This window comes from Schistocerca americana, chromosome 2 (genome assembly GCF_021461395.2).
Source record: "Schistocerca americana isolate TAMUIC-IGC-003095 chromosome 2, iqSchAmer2.1, whole genome shotgun sequence".
Lineage (NCBI taxonomy): Eukaryota > Metazoa > Arthropoda > Insecta > Orthoptera > Acrididae > Schistocerca > Schistocerca americana.
The window spans coordinates 357,917,406-357,935,373 of record NC_060120.1 but is presented as its reverse complement, the minus strand read 5'-3'; the positions used below and the strand labels follow the sequence as shown (position 1 = coordinate 357,935,373).

At 39.8% G+C, this 17,968-nt stretch overlaps 1 protein-coding gene across 1 annotated transcript in view; it reads right to left on the bottom strand.

Annotated features, from left to right (window-relative positions):
* LOC124595300 (xanthine dehydrogenase-like) overlaps positions 1-17,968 on the bottom strand; it is a 414,231-nt gene that overhangs the window by 184,345 nt on the left and 211,918 nt on the right. Inside the window, exon 13 of the mRNA XM_047133986.1 lies at positions 2,645-2,760. Coding sequence (XP_046989942.1) covers positions 2,645-2,760 — 116 coding nt within the window. The remainder of the gene's footprint in view (positions 1-2,644; positions 2,761-17,968) is intronic.

The following is a 17,968-nucleotide window of genomic DNA, read 5'->3' as shown; positions in this document are numbered from 1 at the left end:
ACCTTCCAGAAGAACCTGATCAGTTTCCCTTCTTATTTCTTCAGCAGTGTCCATAGGAGGGTGACGTACAGCATGTTCAACACCACTTACAAAACTTATAGGAGGTACCGCACTTGGTGTAGGTGCAAAGTTAAGACCTTTGCCCAAAAGCGACAGCGTCACATCATCTAAAATCTTCTCCGTGAAATTAACCATGGAAGGTCGTGCAGTTATTTCCTGTGACATCGGCTGTTGTGGCACCAAATGATCAAATTTCGACATCTGCTGAGAACTAGCAGCCTTACATACCCAGTCAAACTTGACTGAAGTCACACCATCCACCCACTACCATGATATAGGAGAAAAAAGTGCTGCAATTTTCAAGTGTACATGGAACAATTCTTCTGAGATGGCATCCAACCTTCGTCTCGTATAACAAATTCCCTCCTTCACAATAGTGTGGCTCGCCTTATCCATTATTTTCCGTACAGTGGTCGTCTTAATAAAATGTGTCACTCTGGCAAATTTGGGTATTATGCCATGGTCCTGACATCTCATTAAAAAACTTAAAGAACTTAAAAGCTTTGCTCTCTTAGCACGTAGCTTGTCAAACCTTCTTACATTTGAGGCCATCTCCTCCCCATAAAGGCGTTTGATATAAAATTTGAAATTTTCCCGGAGAATCAACTGTTCAAAAAGATTTCGGGCTTGCAGCCGGTCATCGTAAACTTCATTGCACGATATTTCTGCTGGACAACTGCCAGCCATCTTTTTGGGACTCCATTATCAAAGAATCAGTTGAAATACACATTGTGGAACATCTAATGAACCGTGACAGTGGTTACCAACTGAATAAAGCATGGATTCTTGTCATCTCTGAAATTTGCTCGAGACAAAGACACCACAAGACCTTGATAGCTATGACCAGCGACAATACCGACGGCAGCTGAGTACTGCAGTTCCACCAGCAAGGGCGCTGCTGCTGGGCGGTGTGACCCTTCTGCCTCCGATGCAATTGCAACGCATGCGTAGCAGTACTATCAGCGCACTATATCAGCTGGAGCAGAGAACGTCTCCATCAGTCCTCGTTCAGCTCACCTGAAGATGGCTGGCAGTTGTCCAGCCGAAATATCGTGCAACGAAGTTTACGACGACCAGCTGCAAGCCTGAAATCTTTTTGAACAATCTCTTTGTTACTAGATCTTTAGTTAACCCTTTTCTATTTTTCATTACTTTATCCATTGTGTTAGTTTCCTTTCTCCATAAAAGATCAAGTAAATCAAGGCTAGTGTAAAAACGATCCCTGTGTAGAGTTAGACCTTTACCACAGACACTTTCACACAGTTTATTTACTTCATGCAAAATGCTGTTATTAGCATCTGCCTGACTACCAGAATATATTTCATATTTCAAAATTTACCCACTTTCACACAAAGTAAAGAATCTACACCATATTTGTTAGACTTATTTTTCATGTAACATTCAAACTAAGACTGCTCTTAAAAGGGCAAATTCCTTCATCTATAATGAGATTTTCTCCTTGTTTGTATGCTCTCTCATTTTTTCTCATGAATAGATCAAAGATGGGTCTCACCTTGATAACAGGATTGTGCCCTTCTTGATTTTTTTAAAATAAAATTTGCGTTATTTATGACGTGAAACAATCACAGAATTGACAGAAAACCATCTCTTGGTGTACACTTTCTTGCAAAGTTGGTTTGAAGTACAGAATTTGTGACCAACAATTGGCCAGTTTCATTTTTCTAGCAAGACACATTGATAAAACCACACCAGAAACTTATACAGTTCCATACTTCTCCTACCTTCCAAACTTCTCCTACCTTTCAAACTTCTCCTACCTTTCAGACCTCATTCTGGAAAAAATCAAGGTCCTTTGCTCCGCATGTGATGTGAGGTGCTGCATAGCAATGAGATGAAGCAAAATGCAACACAGCAATTAACATTTGCTTCCCACCTATAAGAGTGACAGGTGGTGCCAACAGTATTTCTTTAATGATAGTACAAGAATCACAGAATATCTTCATAAAGATGACAGACAATAAAAAAGAGGGATACATTTACAAAGCTCAGAAATTTTTCAACATAGGTCCTATCTCAGTTGTTTTTTTGGAGTAAATCCACGTGACATAGGAGCTACATGGTTCATTTCCAAAGTGTTAACAGGCCTTGCTAAATTGCACTTATCTGAAGTCTGATGTTAGGCAGAACCATTTCACATTGACAAACAGATCCATGTACTGCTCCAGGCAAAGAATATCCTATACCTACAGCTTTAAATTTATTGTTATTTTTTGATATACATGAAAACACATTGATTCTGCATTAGCAAACTGCTTGTTATAATATTATTTATTTATTGACTATATTCCTGAACTGACATTATGTTGCCACAAAATGTGTACACAATTTGATTTTTAATTCTATTGTTTATTTTAAAGAGCCAAATACCATCTATTTTGTTTCTCAATGCCATAACATTCTGTTGCATTTCACTAAACTGATTCCTCATTTTTGTCCTTCTTTACTATTTGTGTAACTTCAATCATTTTAATCTCTTTCTATTCCATCTAGCATATATGCCAAGTGGTGATTGTAATAGCAGTACTATCAAACATTTAGAGTTAAAGCAAAATAATGCATTTACCAATGCAGCAGATGCATCTGTGCTTTTGATCCACCCACTTCCAACACTTGTAACCACAAAGGCACCAAACAGTTCTCCTGGAATACTGGCTGTGTCATTGACATAACGTGCTTCACCTGAGAAATAAAAAAGGTTTTGAAATGCACATTTAACAGATAAAATAGTTTGCAATATAATGTCAATGTGTATATATGTACACACAAGAGAACAAATTATAAGGGACATCTGAGAAATAAGGAAATGAATTTAGAAAGGAGTATAATAAATAAAAACAGAGGTGAGCCATCAAACCAAGAACAATACACATTTCCAGTGTCACAAGTGTATTTTCAGTTATTTGTTCTACTTATTTTCTGCACGATCCCGAGCATTTGGTAACAATGTTACTCATTACCAAGTGCTCAAGGAAAGTAAGTAGAAGAAATAAGACATAAATGAAAACGCACTTGTGACAGTGCAAATGTGCATTCTTCTTGGCTTGATGGCTCATCTCTGTTTTTATTCATTATATTAGTCTTATTCCTAAATAGCTCTACTGTTACTTTTTATTTTTATTGCATGCGAGATCAAATATGTACAATTTACATACAAATTTGTTGAAAAACACAACAATTTGGGAACAGATACTGAGCCTGTCAGAAGTCCCATTGCCGGAAAATGAATCATAGCAAATGGCAGGACAGGTGTTATCACTAAATCTGATAGTGCCACAAATTTTGCCCTATTACAAAGTAAAAACTGTTCACAGTATTTTCTTCAAATTTCAGAATCTGTCTTTGTGTAATGAGGCATGGTAGAAACGCTGGATTACATTATCTAGAATTCTATACATGGTGCACTAAACTTCTAAATAGATAATCACTATGACTAAATCTAGATAATTCAAAAATGTAGGTCACAAAGAGCTGCTGTAAACTTCAACACAGCTAGTCCATTTCTGTTATGTTGAAGTCTGACAGGAGTTTCCCATTTACCAGCAGTTAAACACTGGCCAAGTGATGCAACAAATGAAGATGAATATGCACCATTATGGGTTGATGTGATTGCAGGAAAGATGAAACACTGTAAACAATGGCTATAACCAATACGAGATTACAGTTATTCATCTTTTACTGCACAACAAACAACATTAACACTACCATCTAAAGCGAATGATAAGATTAAACATTACCCAAGAGAGAGAGGGAGAGAGAGAGAGAGAACAGTTTTTACCAGATTATTGTGTATTATTAAGTATATTATTACTATTATTATTATTTATTATGATCCCACAGGATCTTCATGAGCCCCATTTTGAGACGCTCTGGTCTGTCTGTCATATTCTGCAAACCCTCAGAAGAACATCTTGCCAAAGTTACAATATGGATTGCAATGATCTATGAGGCAAAGTGGGGCTAGTTGTTCACCACAATGGACTGAGTAGTGGAAGCACTAGCCATTTCTACAGAGAGTGGCACAGTGGAGATGGAACTGAAGTTTCAAGATGTCACAGGTACCATAACACAGCCAGCAGCCATCAAAGCCACACAAAACATAAATTCAAGATGTGCTCTCAGTACAAATGTGGAACTAATCAAATGTGAATCACACAAGTTGAAACAGGGCCCTTATTACTTCAAGAGCATCTGTTGGCCAAATGGATATGTGACAGAAGAATGGAATGATCTCTGATGTACTCACTACATAACAAGAGATATAAGTTACTATGTTCGAAGTATCGAGGAATAAGTCTCCTACATACCTGCTATAAAGTGTATGTTATAATAATTAACAAAATATTAGTTCCTTTCACATGCATGCACATTTTAGGTGCAAACAAGGCTTCACAAAAGGGATACAACATTTAGACTGAATCTTTAGACCTCCATTAATGATTGCAAAAACAAAAGAATTTACCCAAATGCTGTATGTACATGGGGTATTTGAATGCATTTGACAAATTATGAAATGTTATTGTGGAAACACTGGAAAATATGGGAGTTAAATGACATCAGCAATAAGATACATGTGTATAATGAATTAAGAATTCAGATCTACATAAGTCAAACATCTCTTGTAGGTATCAAACCTACCCAAGAAGTCTATAATAGTGTCTTCTTCCACTATATGTTTTAATATTCATACTATAGCGGTCAGGGTTTAGTGACAGTAGATATTGAGCATCAGTGACAGAGGGGAGCAATTATCACTTTGTGCGTGGTGGAGTGGGCTCTTTCCTTGGCACAGAGGGTGAGGTGTCAGTGAAACATTGGTGATTCCACTAACAGTCATTTATTGAGACATAAAACCCTTTAAACAAACAGACTAATACATTGTGTTTTAACTCGCTCAATTCCTTGCAACAGCGGAGCAGCAGAGTCATAGTGTGCCGATTCCAGTGATGGCTGATGCGGCGACAGCTCATGTTGCAGCAGCACGCCGATGGCATATTCTTCCCTCGGTACCATGCCTGTGCCTCTCTTCGGTGGCCCAGCCTTCTCCTTGTGAATTTGCTCATTGTGTTATTAACAGGTGGCTACAGTGTGGTGTGAAGTGTCTGTCCCAGAATCGAACCACCGACACTCCAGTTTGGCGTCTTCTGGCAGAGTTCATCAGCCTCTCACTTCACAGGTGACCCATTTGGTGAGTCCGTAGTCACTTTGTCCTCACCAGTGACCTGGGTAAGTACCACATGAACTTTTTTCTGGTAATATTTGGGATGGCATCTTTTGCATTGACCTGTTGGCGTGGTACGGACATCTTCTTCTGTCTAGTAGCGTAGCGGCTAAGACACTGTAGCGAAGTATGACATCTGGTAACTAACCGTCAGTTCATCCATCCAGGGATGTTTGCTTGGGTCTTCTTTCTCCCCTTGAAGGGCATATCAAAGGACTGCCTAAAGCCTGTTTGTCGGAGGTATTTATTCAGTGTTTTTTCCAATGTTGTGAAGTTTCTAGGATGGCAACTGACTCTTCGGTCATTGATCTCTGCTTCACACATGGGGCAGAAATGTGACCAATGTCAGCACACATGCGGCTTTCCTTTGTTTTGCCTCTATGCTGGCATTGTCCTGTTGTCCACTACATCACCAGATATGTCACGCACGTAGGTTCAGTATGCCGACAATTCCTGGAGCATTGACTGCTGATGTGTGAACTGCACTGCTCGTTGTTCTCCTTGGAAGCATTGCCCATCTGCTCAGTCATTGCTCTGTCGAAGTGCTGACTGCTGCTGCGCACACTCAGCTGGTCATTGGCCTTCTTATGTTGGCAGAAACGTAACCAACATTGATGCACATGCCGCCTTTCCTTGTTCAACTGTTGCTGCTTCTGAACATTGTGGCTTAACATCTCTAAAATGTTCACTTAACCTATAATAAGTCTTTACATAGTTTTCTGCTTTGAACAACCATAAATAACACATAATTATTATATATCTTACACTCCTCTCCCATCTGAAAAAATTCATCCTCTAATTTTCTGCTATGTCCATCTACAATGACTAACAAACAAGAGACAAAAACACAGTGGCAATCTTAGCCTGTAGTTATGTTAGAAATACGATAGAACGACAATTAGTACCAATACAATGAAGTAGTTAGCAACAATTATCACTACATACATTTTAGCAGTACATGTGTGTTATCTCTTGTCGGAATCCTGTGTTGTGTTAAGTTCATTGCTGGTAACAGTCCCTGTGAACTAAACAGATCCTGAAACTCGTCCAACACTGCTTCTGTCATATCCCATTCATTTCCTTTTAAGTGTGATCTTCTGGCACAATGTATTTTTATAGGCAGCTGGTTTATCACTATTTTTCACATCCAACCAATCAAAATCATTCTTTCTCTATGGCACTTACATTAGCTATCAACATTCCCTTTCATAGCTCCTTGTCTTTTGTCCCAAAATTATCTGCATGCACCGGTATCTTCTGTACTCCATCAGTTATTGCGGCACAAACTATACTCCTGCACAGAAAACAATGTGCTGGGTCTAATTCATCATTTTTCACTATGCATAGTGTGTTTGTGGGTAAAGCAACATTAATGTCCAACCAAACTAGCTTTCCTGTACCAAATAGTATTTTATCCCGTGAATCTACCTTCAAGCACATTGCTTGCAGTTTAGTTGATTCCCCTTTCTGGGGAGAGGGCTCTTGTGCAGAGTGCCCTTGGCAGCTGTGTCACTTAATCGAAACAATGTCATCTTCAGCTCCACTGTTTGCTGCCTGAGGTTGATTATGGCATGATGTTTATTCAGGAAATCTAACCCTAGGATAGCACTTACCCTTGATACAACTTCCACAACCTCCTGGAATCTTACACCCTCAATGTGAAAGGCCAGTGTCATACAGCTTAATGAACATATGTCACCTCTGCCTGTACTGCTTAACTTATATGTTAGAGGGTCATATCTCCTGACCTCAGTACATGGTTTGCTTATGACTAACACATGAGCCCCATTGTCGATTAATGGTCTATGTGTTTAGCATTAATAGTGCATGGTAACCAGCACTCCACCTTTGCATGTGCTCTAATAGCATGGAATTTTAATGGGAATGCCTGGCAGCAGTTCCTGGGTTCCTGTACCCGTTTAATGGGCCCCTGTTTGCAAATTTCACTGTACTGCTACACTCTTGATATGTATGGACCACACTTTGACAATTTGTACACTGTAATTCGTGACAGTTTTTCTTGATACATCCCTGCCGATCGCATCTGAAACAACAAACCCCTCTGGAAAATACATTTTTTCTTTCCTTGTACCATGTTGCAATGTCTGTTTCTCTAATGCTGTAGCAATGTTCACTGCATCAGTTAAATTCTTTGGAAATTCTCCACGAACACAGTATGATGTTTTGGGTGGCAATCCTTGAAAAAGAGTATCTAAGGCCCTATTCTCTGCTTCTTGTAGAAAATACTTATTGGCTTTATTACTGGCTAACTATTGATAATACTATTAACTTTTTATATTCTATCCACAAAGCTGTCTATTGTTTCACTGTGTCTTTGGGACAAGGTGTTCAACTGCTCCCTATAAAAACAGGAACTATTCTGCTTTTTAAACCCATTGAGCAAACCTTGTTTCAATTCTTCAAAAGTTAATGCATTTCGTAACCCCTCGTGGTATAGTATGTGAGTGTTAGGTTCCCCACTTAACTTTAACTGTCATTTGCAACATCTGTTCATCTGACCAAGAACCAAGTTTAGCGGCTGCTAAAAAATAAAAAATAAAATGCTTCTATATCCTCTCTTTGTTTGATAGAGAAGGGAATCACAAGGGCGGCTATTGACGAATCTAGTATGGGAGCGGTTGCACTAGATATCAATCTATACTCGGATAATCCATTCAACAATTTCATTGCTGCCTCTGGATCACGGGGTCCCAGGCTCGATTCCCGGCCAGGTTGGGGATTTTCTCTGCATGGGTACTGGGTGTTTGTGTTGTCTTCATCATTTCATCATCATCATCATTCATGATAGTGGCTAGGTTGGACTGCATAAAAAATTGGAGCGTAGAAAAATTGGGACTTTGTATGGGCACTGATGACTGAGCAGTTGAGCACCACACAAACCAAACATCATCATCAACAACAATTCATTATTTTCAGACCTCAATTGGACTATCTGATTAAGCAGGCCCTGATTAGGAAACTACTTGTGTCTTACTGTCTGTCATTGCAATGCTTTCCTGTTTAACAAATGGTTATTCCTACAAATATACTTCCTATGGCCACAAGAACATAGACAAAGCTACATAAGTAACATAAGAAATTTGATTACAATTTTGATCAAAACAATAAGAACATCTAACACAATCCAAAAAGAAATTCTCTAGTGTTAAATTTCTTTGAAAGAATGGGAGCTTTACATCATCTGTTTTTTACACAATGAAAGCATTACTTGAAAAGGAAAACCATCTGGAACCAATGTGCACTCACCAATGTACTGAAATACTGTCCACTGGCCGCAGGTTGTCGTCATGAATTTCTTGTACCAAAATTTCCCTACCATGTACACCTCAATATAGAACCTAGCTTATCTGACATCAAATGAAGTGGGTCGGGTTTTAATGACAGTAGATATTGAGTGTCAGTGGCAGAGGGGAGCGAAGGTCATTATTTTGTCAGGGGTGACAGTAAGGATGCAACACTTTGTGGGCGTAAAGTGGGCTCTTTCCTCGGTTCAGATGGTGAGGTGTGAGTGACGCATTGATGGTTCCACTAACAGTCATTTACTGAGAAATAAGACCCTTTAAACAAATAGACTAATACATTGTGTTTTAACTCACTCAATACATTGCAGCAATGGAGCAGTGGAACCGTAGCAAGCAGATTCAAGTGACAGCTAATGCGGCAACAGCTTGTGTGGCACCAGAACGATGATGGCGTATTCTTCCCTTAGTAACATGCCCATGACTCTCTGTGGTGGCGTGGCCTTCTCCTTGTGAATTCACTCATTGCGTTATTAACGAGCAGCTACAGCATGGCACAGAGTACTCTGTTCCAGAATTGAACCAGTGATCCTCTGGTTCAGCGTCTTCTGGCGGAGTTCATCAACCTCTAGATTCACAGATGACCCACTTGGTGAGACTGCAGTCCTTTTGTCATCAAGAACCACCTGGCTAAGTACCATGCAAACTTCTTACCGGTAACATCTGGGATGGCATCTTCTGCACGGATCTACTGGCACGGTTCTGACATATTCTTCTGCTGAGCAGCATAGCAGCTAAGTTTCTGTAGCGAAGTATGATGTCTGCTGACTAACCATCAGTCCATCCATTCAAGGACGTTTCTCCATGTATTCTTTCTCCCCTTGAAGGACCTCTCAAAGAACCACTACACACCCCTTTATCAGAGGTATTTATTTGGAGTTTTTGCCAATGTCATGATGTTTCTGCGGCTGTGACTGACACACATGCTGGGTTTCCATTGTTTTGCCTCTACGCTGGCCTGGTCAAGCATTTTTCTGTCGTCCTCCACATCGCGAGATACGTCACACACACGAGTTCAATATGGTGACAGTCCCTGGTGCATTGACTGCTGCTGTACAAACTGCACTAGTCATTGTTCTGCTTGGAAGCATTGCCTGTCTGCTCGGTCACTGCTCTGTTGAAGTGCTGACTGCTGCTGCACAAACTCTCCTGGTCATCGGCCTTCTCACATTGGGCAGAAACGTGGCCAATGTTGATGCACGTGCCATCTGTCGCTGTTCGATTACTGCCACTTCCAAATATAGTAGCTTAACATGTCTAAAATGTTTACTTAACCTATAATAAGCCGAGTGGAGGGTCTGAATCAGAGGCTGAGACGGTGTGGGCTGCAGATTCCTCAACTTGCCATAGGGTGGTGGGGTTTCGGGCTCCGCTGGATAGGTCAGGAGTCCACTACACACGGCAGGTGGCTACATGGGTAGCAGGGGTTGTGTGGCGTGGACTGGGCGGTTTTTTAGGTCAGATGGCCTCGGGCAAGTACAGAAAGGGCAACAGCCTCAACAGGTGCGGGGCAAAGTCAGGACATGCGGGGACCAAGCAGCGATCGGTTTGTAATTGTAAACTGTCGAAGCTTCATTGATAAAGTACTGGAACTTCAAGCGCTGATAGAAAACACCGAAGCTGAAATCATTATAGGTACAGAAAGCTGGCTGAAGCCAGAGATAAATTCAGTCAAAATTTGTACAAAGGCACAGACGGTGTTTAGAAAGGATAGATTGCATGCAACCGGTGGTGGTGTGTTTGTCGCTATTAGTAGTAGTTTATCCTGTAGTGAAGTAGAATTGGATAGTTCCTGTGAAATATTATGTGTGGAGGTTACACTCAACAACCGAGATAGGTTAATAATTGGCTCCTTTTACCGACCTCCCGACTCAGCAGCATTAGTGGCAGAACAACTGAGAGGAAATTTGGAACACATTTCACATAATGTTATCATCTTGGGTGGAGATTTCAATTTACCAGATATAGACTGGGACACTCAGATGTTTAGGACAGGTGGTAGGGACAGAGCATAGAGTGACATTATACTGAGTGCACTATCCGAAAATTACCTCAAGCAATGAAACAGAGAACCGACTCGTGGAGATAACATCTTGGATCTACTGATAACAAACAGACCCAAACTTTTCGACTCTGTAAGTGCAGAACAGGGAATCAGTGATCATAAGGCCATTGCAGCATCCCTGAATATGGAAGTTAATAGGAATATAAAAAAAGGGAGGAAGGTTTATCTGTTTAGCAAGAGTAATAGCAGGCAGATTTCAGACTACCTAACAGATCAAAACGAAAATTTCTGTTCCGACACTGACAATGTTGAGTGTTTATGGAAAAAGTTTAAGGCAATTGTAAAATGCGTTTTAGACAGGTACGTGCCGAGTAAAACTGTGAGGGACGGGAAAAACCGACCGTGGTTCAACAACAAAGTTAGGAAACTACTGCGAAAGCAAAGAGAGCTTCACTGCAAATTTAAATGCAGCCAAAACCTGTCAGACAAACAGAAGCTAAACGATGTCAAAGTTAGCATAAGGAGGGCTAAGCGTGAAGCGTTCAGTGAATTCGAAACTAAAATTCTATGTACCGACTTGACAGAAAATCCTAGGAAGTTCTGGTCTTACGTTAAATCAGTAAGTGGCTCGAAACAGCATATCCAGACACTCCAGGATGATGATGGCATTGAAACAGAGGATGACACGCGTAAAGCTGAAATACTAAACACCTTTTTCCAAAGCTGATTCACAGAGGAAGACCGCACTGCAGTTCCTTCTCTAAATCCTCGCACAAACGAAAAAATGGCTGACATCGAAATAAGTGTCCAAGGAATAGAAAAGCAACTGGAATCACTCAACAGAGGAAAGTCCACTGGACCTGACGGGATACCAATTCGATTCTACACTGAGTACGCGAAAGAACTTGCCCCCCTTCTAACAGTCGTGTACCGCAAGTCTCTAGAGGAACAGAAGTTTCCAAATGATTGGAAAAGAGCACAGGTAGTCAAAGTCTTCAAGAAGGGTCGTTGAGCATATGCGCAAAACTATAGACCTATATCTCTGACGTCGATCTGTTGCAGAATTTTAGAACATGTTTTTTGCTCGAGTATCATGTCATTTTTGGAAACCCAGAATCTACTCTGTAGGAATCAACATGGATTCCGGAAACAGCGATCGTGTGAGACCCAACTCGCTTTATTTGTTCATGAGACCCAGAAAATATTAGATACAGGCTACCAGGTAGATACTATTTTCCTTCACTTCCGGAAGGCATTTGATACAGTTCCGCACTGTCACCTGATAAACAAAGTTAGAGCCTACGGAATATCTGACCAGCTGTGTGTCTGGATTGAAGAGTTTTTAGCAAACAGAACACAACATGTTGTTATCAATGGAGAGACGTCTACAGACGTTAAAGTAACCTCTGGCGTGCCACAGGGGAGTGTTATGGGACCATTGCTTTACACAATATATATAAATGACCTAGTAGATAGTGTCGGAAGTTCCATGCGTCTTTTCGCGGATGATACTGTAGTATACAGAGAAGTTGCAGCATTAGAAAATTGTAGCGAAATGCAGGAAGATCTGCAGCGGATAGGCACTTCGTGCAGGGAGTGGCAACTGACCCTTAACATAGACAAATGTAATGTATTGCGAATACATAGAAAGAAGGATCCTTTATTGTGTGATTATATGATAGCGGAACAAACACTGGTAGCAGTTACTTCTGTAAAATATCTGGGAGTATACTTGCGGAACAATTTGAACAGGAATGATCATATAAAATTAATTGTTGGTAATGCGGGTGCCAGGTTGAGATTCATTGGGAGAGACCTCAGAAAATGTAGTCCATCAACAAAGGAGGTGGCTTACAAAACACTCGTTCGACCTATACTTGAGTATTGCTCATCAGTGTGGAATCCGTTCCAGATCGGTTTGACGGAGGAGATAGAGAAGATCCAAAGAAAAGCAGAGCACTTCGTCACAAGGTTATTTGGTAACCGTGATAGCATTACGGAGATGTTTAGCAAACTCAAGTGGCAGACTCTGCAAGAGAGGCGCTCTGCATCGCGGTGTAGCTTGCTCGCCAGGTTTCGAGAGGGTGCGTTTCTGGATGAGGTATCGAATATATTGCTTCCCCCTACTTATACCTCCCGAGGAGATCACGAATGTAAAATTAGAGAGATTCGAGTGCACACGGAGGCTTTCAGACAGTCGTTCTTCCTGCGAACCATACACGTGTGGAACAGAAAAGGAAGGTAATGACAGTGGCACGTAAAGTGCCATCTGCCACACACCGTTGGGTGGCCTGCGGAGTATAAATGTAGATATAGATGTAGAACCTGAAAAAAGTCAGTCCACAAGTTTAATTAAACCCTATCAGCAATACAATAAGAATGAGCTTAATTTTTCAAGGAATTCCTCGACAGAATAGAAGGAGTGACCCATGAGGAAACTCTTCAGTTTCGATTTGAGAGCTCGTGGATTACTGCTAAGATTTTTGATTTCGAGTGAAAGCTTATTGAAAATGGATGCAGCAGTATACTGCACACCTTTTTGCACAAGAGTTAAGGAAGTCCGATCCAAATACAGGTTTGATTTCTGCTGAGTATTAACCGAGTGAAAGCCGCTTATTCTTGGAAATAAATTAGTACTGGTACCAAGAAATGACAATAAGGAATATACATATTGAGAGGCCAATGTCAAAATACCCAGACTCGTGAACAGAGGTCGATAAGAGGTTCGTGAACTCACACTACTTATTGCCCGAACCGCCTGTTTCTGAGCCAAAAATACCCTTGTAGAATGGGAAGAGCTACCCCAAAATATAAAACTATACAACATAAGCGAATGAAAATAAGCAAAGTAGACTAATTTTCGTGTCGAAGTATCACTCACTTCTGATACTGTTCGAATAGTAGAAATGGCAGTATTAAGTCTTTGAACAAGATCCTGAAAGTGGGCTTTCCATGACAGCTTACTATCTATCTGAACACCTAGAAATCTGAACTGTTCAGTTTCACTAACCATATGCCCGGTCTGTAAAATTAAAACGTCAGGTTTTGTTGAATTGTTTGTTAGAAACTGTAAAAACTGAGTCTTACTGTGATTTAACGTTAGTTTATTTTCTACAAGCCATGAACTGAGATCATGTACTGCACTATTTGAAACCAAGCCAATGTTGCACACAACATTCTTTACTACCAAGCTAGTGTCATCAGCAAACATAAATATTTTAGAGTTACCCGTAATACTAGAGGGCATATCATTTATATAAATAAGGAACAGGAATGGCCCCGAAACTGATCCCTGGGGCACCCCCCACTTGACAGTACCCTACTCAGATACCACATCACAGCCGTTATCAACATTGTGAATAATGACCTTTTGCTGCCTGTTGCTAAAGTAAGAGGTGAACCAATTGTGAGCTACTCCCCATATTCCGTATTGGTCTAACTTCTGGAGCAATATTTTGTGATCAACACAATCAAATGCTTTAGTTAAATCAAAAAATACGCCAAGCGTTCGAAACTTTTTGTTTAGACCATCCAGTAACTCACAGAGAAAAGAGAATATAGCACTTTCAGTTGTTAAACGACTTCTAAAGCCAAACTACACATTTGATAGCAAATCGTATGATATAAAATGATCAATAACTTTTGCAAACACTGATGACATAGAAATAGGTGTCAAATTATCTACATTATCCCTTTCTCCCTTTTTATAAAGCTACTTTACTACCGAGTACTTTAATCGCTCAGGAAACTGACCATTCCAGAAAGGAAAAATTACAAATATGGCTAAATACAGGGCTAACATGTGTAGCACAGTACTTTAATATTCTGCTAGCCACTCCATCATAACCATGAGGGTCCTTAGTCTTTAGTGATTTAATTATTGACTCAATCTCCCTCTTGTCTGTATCACAGAGGAGTATTTCAGACATCAATCTCAGAAAGGCATTTGCCAAGAAAGTTATATGATTTCCTCTAGAAACTAAATTTTTATTCAATTCAGCAATGCTCAGAAAATGATTGTTAAATACTGAACATATATCTGATTTATCAGTAACAGAAATATTTTTACTGCGAACTGACTTCATATCGTCGACCTTGTGCTGTTGACCAGACACTTCCTTCACAACTGACCATATGGTTTTAATTTTATCCTGTGAATTAGCTATTCCATTTGCATTCCTAATAACATTTTAAGCACCTTACAATACTGTTTTTAATGGGCTACTGTAGCTTGATTGTGACTACTTGTAACATTTTGATATAATTCCTGCTTTGTTCCACATGATATCCTTATCCCACTAGTCAGCCACCCGGGCTGCCCATTACTGCTAGTACCCCATTTAGAATGTTCTAATGGAAAGCAAGTCTCAAAGATCATGAAAAATGTGTTATGGAAAGCATTGAATTTAACATATATGTTATCGGTACTATAAACATCCTGCCACTCTTATTCCTTGACAAGAATTAAAAAACTCTCTGTTGCCATTGGATTAATTTTCCTACATAGTTTGTAATTAAATATGACATTGGTTTTAGTACAATAGCCTTCTAGTGTTAAAATTTGTGCATCATGGTCTGAAAGGTCAGAATGCCCATCTAGTAATGAAGAATGAATAAAAATATTGTCTGTGACTGTGCTACTGTGCCCCTGCACCCTAGTTGGAAAAAACACAGTTTGCATCAGATCATATGAATTTAGGAGATCTACCAACATCCATTTTCTTGCACAATCATATACAAAATTAATACAACATATAACTAGTTTCTGGTACTTCCTACAAAGTGAATCAAGAACCCTCTCTAGCTTGAGCAGAAATGCTCTGAAGTTGGAGTTAGGGGACCTATAAACAACAACAATTAGAAGCTTAGTTTCACTAAATTCAACTAACGCTGCACAACTTTCAAATATCTGTTCAGTGCAGTGTCGTGATACGTCTATGGACTTAAATGGGATACTGTTTTTTACGTACAGACCCACTCCCCCACCCCGCAAGGAACTCCTTGAGAAACAGCCTCTGAACTGTTAAATTATTTAAGTGTCCCCCACCCCGCAAGGAACTCCTTGAGAAACAGCCTCTGAACTGTTAAATTATTTAAGTGGTACTCTGATATACCAATAATTTCAGAGTCAACATCTATTAGTAGTTCACCAACTTTATCTCTTAATACCTCTTATATTTTGACATAATTTTAAACATATTACATCAGGAAAAATATTCCTTAAATCTGCTGATGGATTTATATTCTGCTAATAATAGTAGAGAAAATAGGCAAGAAAACCTCTTAGGTATGTGTCTACAAATGTAGATGTGCTCAGATCCCTGTCATTTAAGCACTCCAAGTTTGTATAGGAGGGGTGTTTGATATTTTTCCTTTTCCAGGAGAAAAACACAATGTATAATGACTCCAAAATAAAAAACATGATTATTAGCAACTTTCACACCTTTGATAGATTAACAAGAAACTTAATAACTACGTAAAATTTGAAATAAAAATTAATAACCAGGTAAAAACTGATATACATATTTTTACTATTTTGCACCATATATGGTGTGATGAACATTTGTGAGAAGTTAAATCATTGTACTGGATGAGGATTTGAACCCTTTAGTGAACAGTGCACTACAAATGATGTTATCTTAGTGTGCCTAATGGACTGACTCAAGCTTCAACTTGTGACTGATATTACTCTTCACCTCACAAAATTCACAGGGTTCTCTCACAATTCTGTAGGATTAGCACCCCAAGAGAAACGATTTTGTGGAGAGTTATTCTTAACCATGGCCTCAAAAACATTACCTAACTAACATATTTTTTAGTCTTTGAACCTCTGTGGAATTTGGAGTATGTGGAGAGGAATCAGTTATGTGTATGTGACTCCTAGTTGTGCCCACGGAATTTGTCACAAGTGCTCATTGTAATATGCACTCTACTAAAGAGTGAAGACACCTCAGTAACATTCCTGAGGCTGTATTGAATGTGAAGAGGTCACTAAAGATTTCTCCTATGGGTCCCAGTCCAACAATAACATTGAAGAGCCTCTGTGGAGTTTTGAAAGTGAACAGAAAAACTAGTGTCAAGTTGTACCTTTCAGTCAGTTTCTGGGATGTGGTCAGATACTGCAACTAGTAGCACACAGAAGGCAGGGATTTGGGTTTGAGTCCTGGTCCAACACACAGTTTGAACCTGCTACAAATAGTCATCAGAGATAAAAGATATATTATATGGGTGATGTATCCATGTGGAAACAGCAGTTATAAACTTTATCTGACCTTTATGAATAACCTTCACTCCTTTGGAAATTATTGCATAGCTGGCAGAAGCCACACAGCTATGTAAAAGAAATCACGGAATTTGATCTGCGAAACTATGGAGCAGCAAAGTGTGCAATTTTGATAACAGTCAAAGTAGCTATTGGGATCAGTCCCTTTTGAGATGTGTTACAAGCAATGTATAATGTTGTCATTTAAGTGTTTCATTCATATAGTAAGTCCCCAGCTGCAATGCTTCATATTGTACTATTACATAATATTTTCGCACAAAAAGCTGAGTAGCACTGTGGTGTAGGGGTTCTGATACTAAACTGTTGCATGGTGGGTCGGCAGTTCAAAACTCACCTGGACTGTAAAATTTTAATTTCTATATTCGGTTCGAGTACATTCTAGAAGTATCCACAAACGTCAATTGTACTGGAATGTTCTGTACCTGTATATATACTGTATATGTTCTGGCTGGAGGCAGTTTGCTCCACGCTCTTGTATGTGCAAGTGCTGAATAAACGCTTTTTTACATGACATTATTCTGGTGGAGAGACTGGGTATTGTAACTTGTGATGGCGCACATTATCAACAACACAGTGGCTCCCATCAGGCCATGACAGAGCTGCCGTTTACATGGTGAGATACCTGAGTTCGAGCCATATTCAACAGATCACAATCTATCGGAGACAGAAGAAGAAGAGGACATTACGATGACAGCAACTGTGTGCCACCACATGAGACATCCTCCTTGGTTCACTGGTGATGATGGGCAAGATCCAAACAAGCGGCTAAATGTATACGAGCGTATAGCCAAATTTAATAAATGGGATGACACCGTGTGCTTGGCTAACGTATTTTTCTACTTGCACATCCACGAACTAATGGGTTTACTGAACACCTTAATAAGACCTTGGCCAACATGCTACCAATGTTCGTCAATGTTGAGCAGAGCAACTGGGATGAGATGCTACCTTTCGTGATGTTTGCCTACAACACTGCCAAACAAGACACCACAGGATTTATGCCATTTTTCCTGGTACATGGGCGTGAGGCTACTACAAAAATGGATACTGTGTTTCCGTTA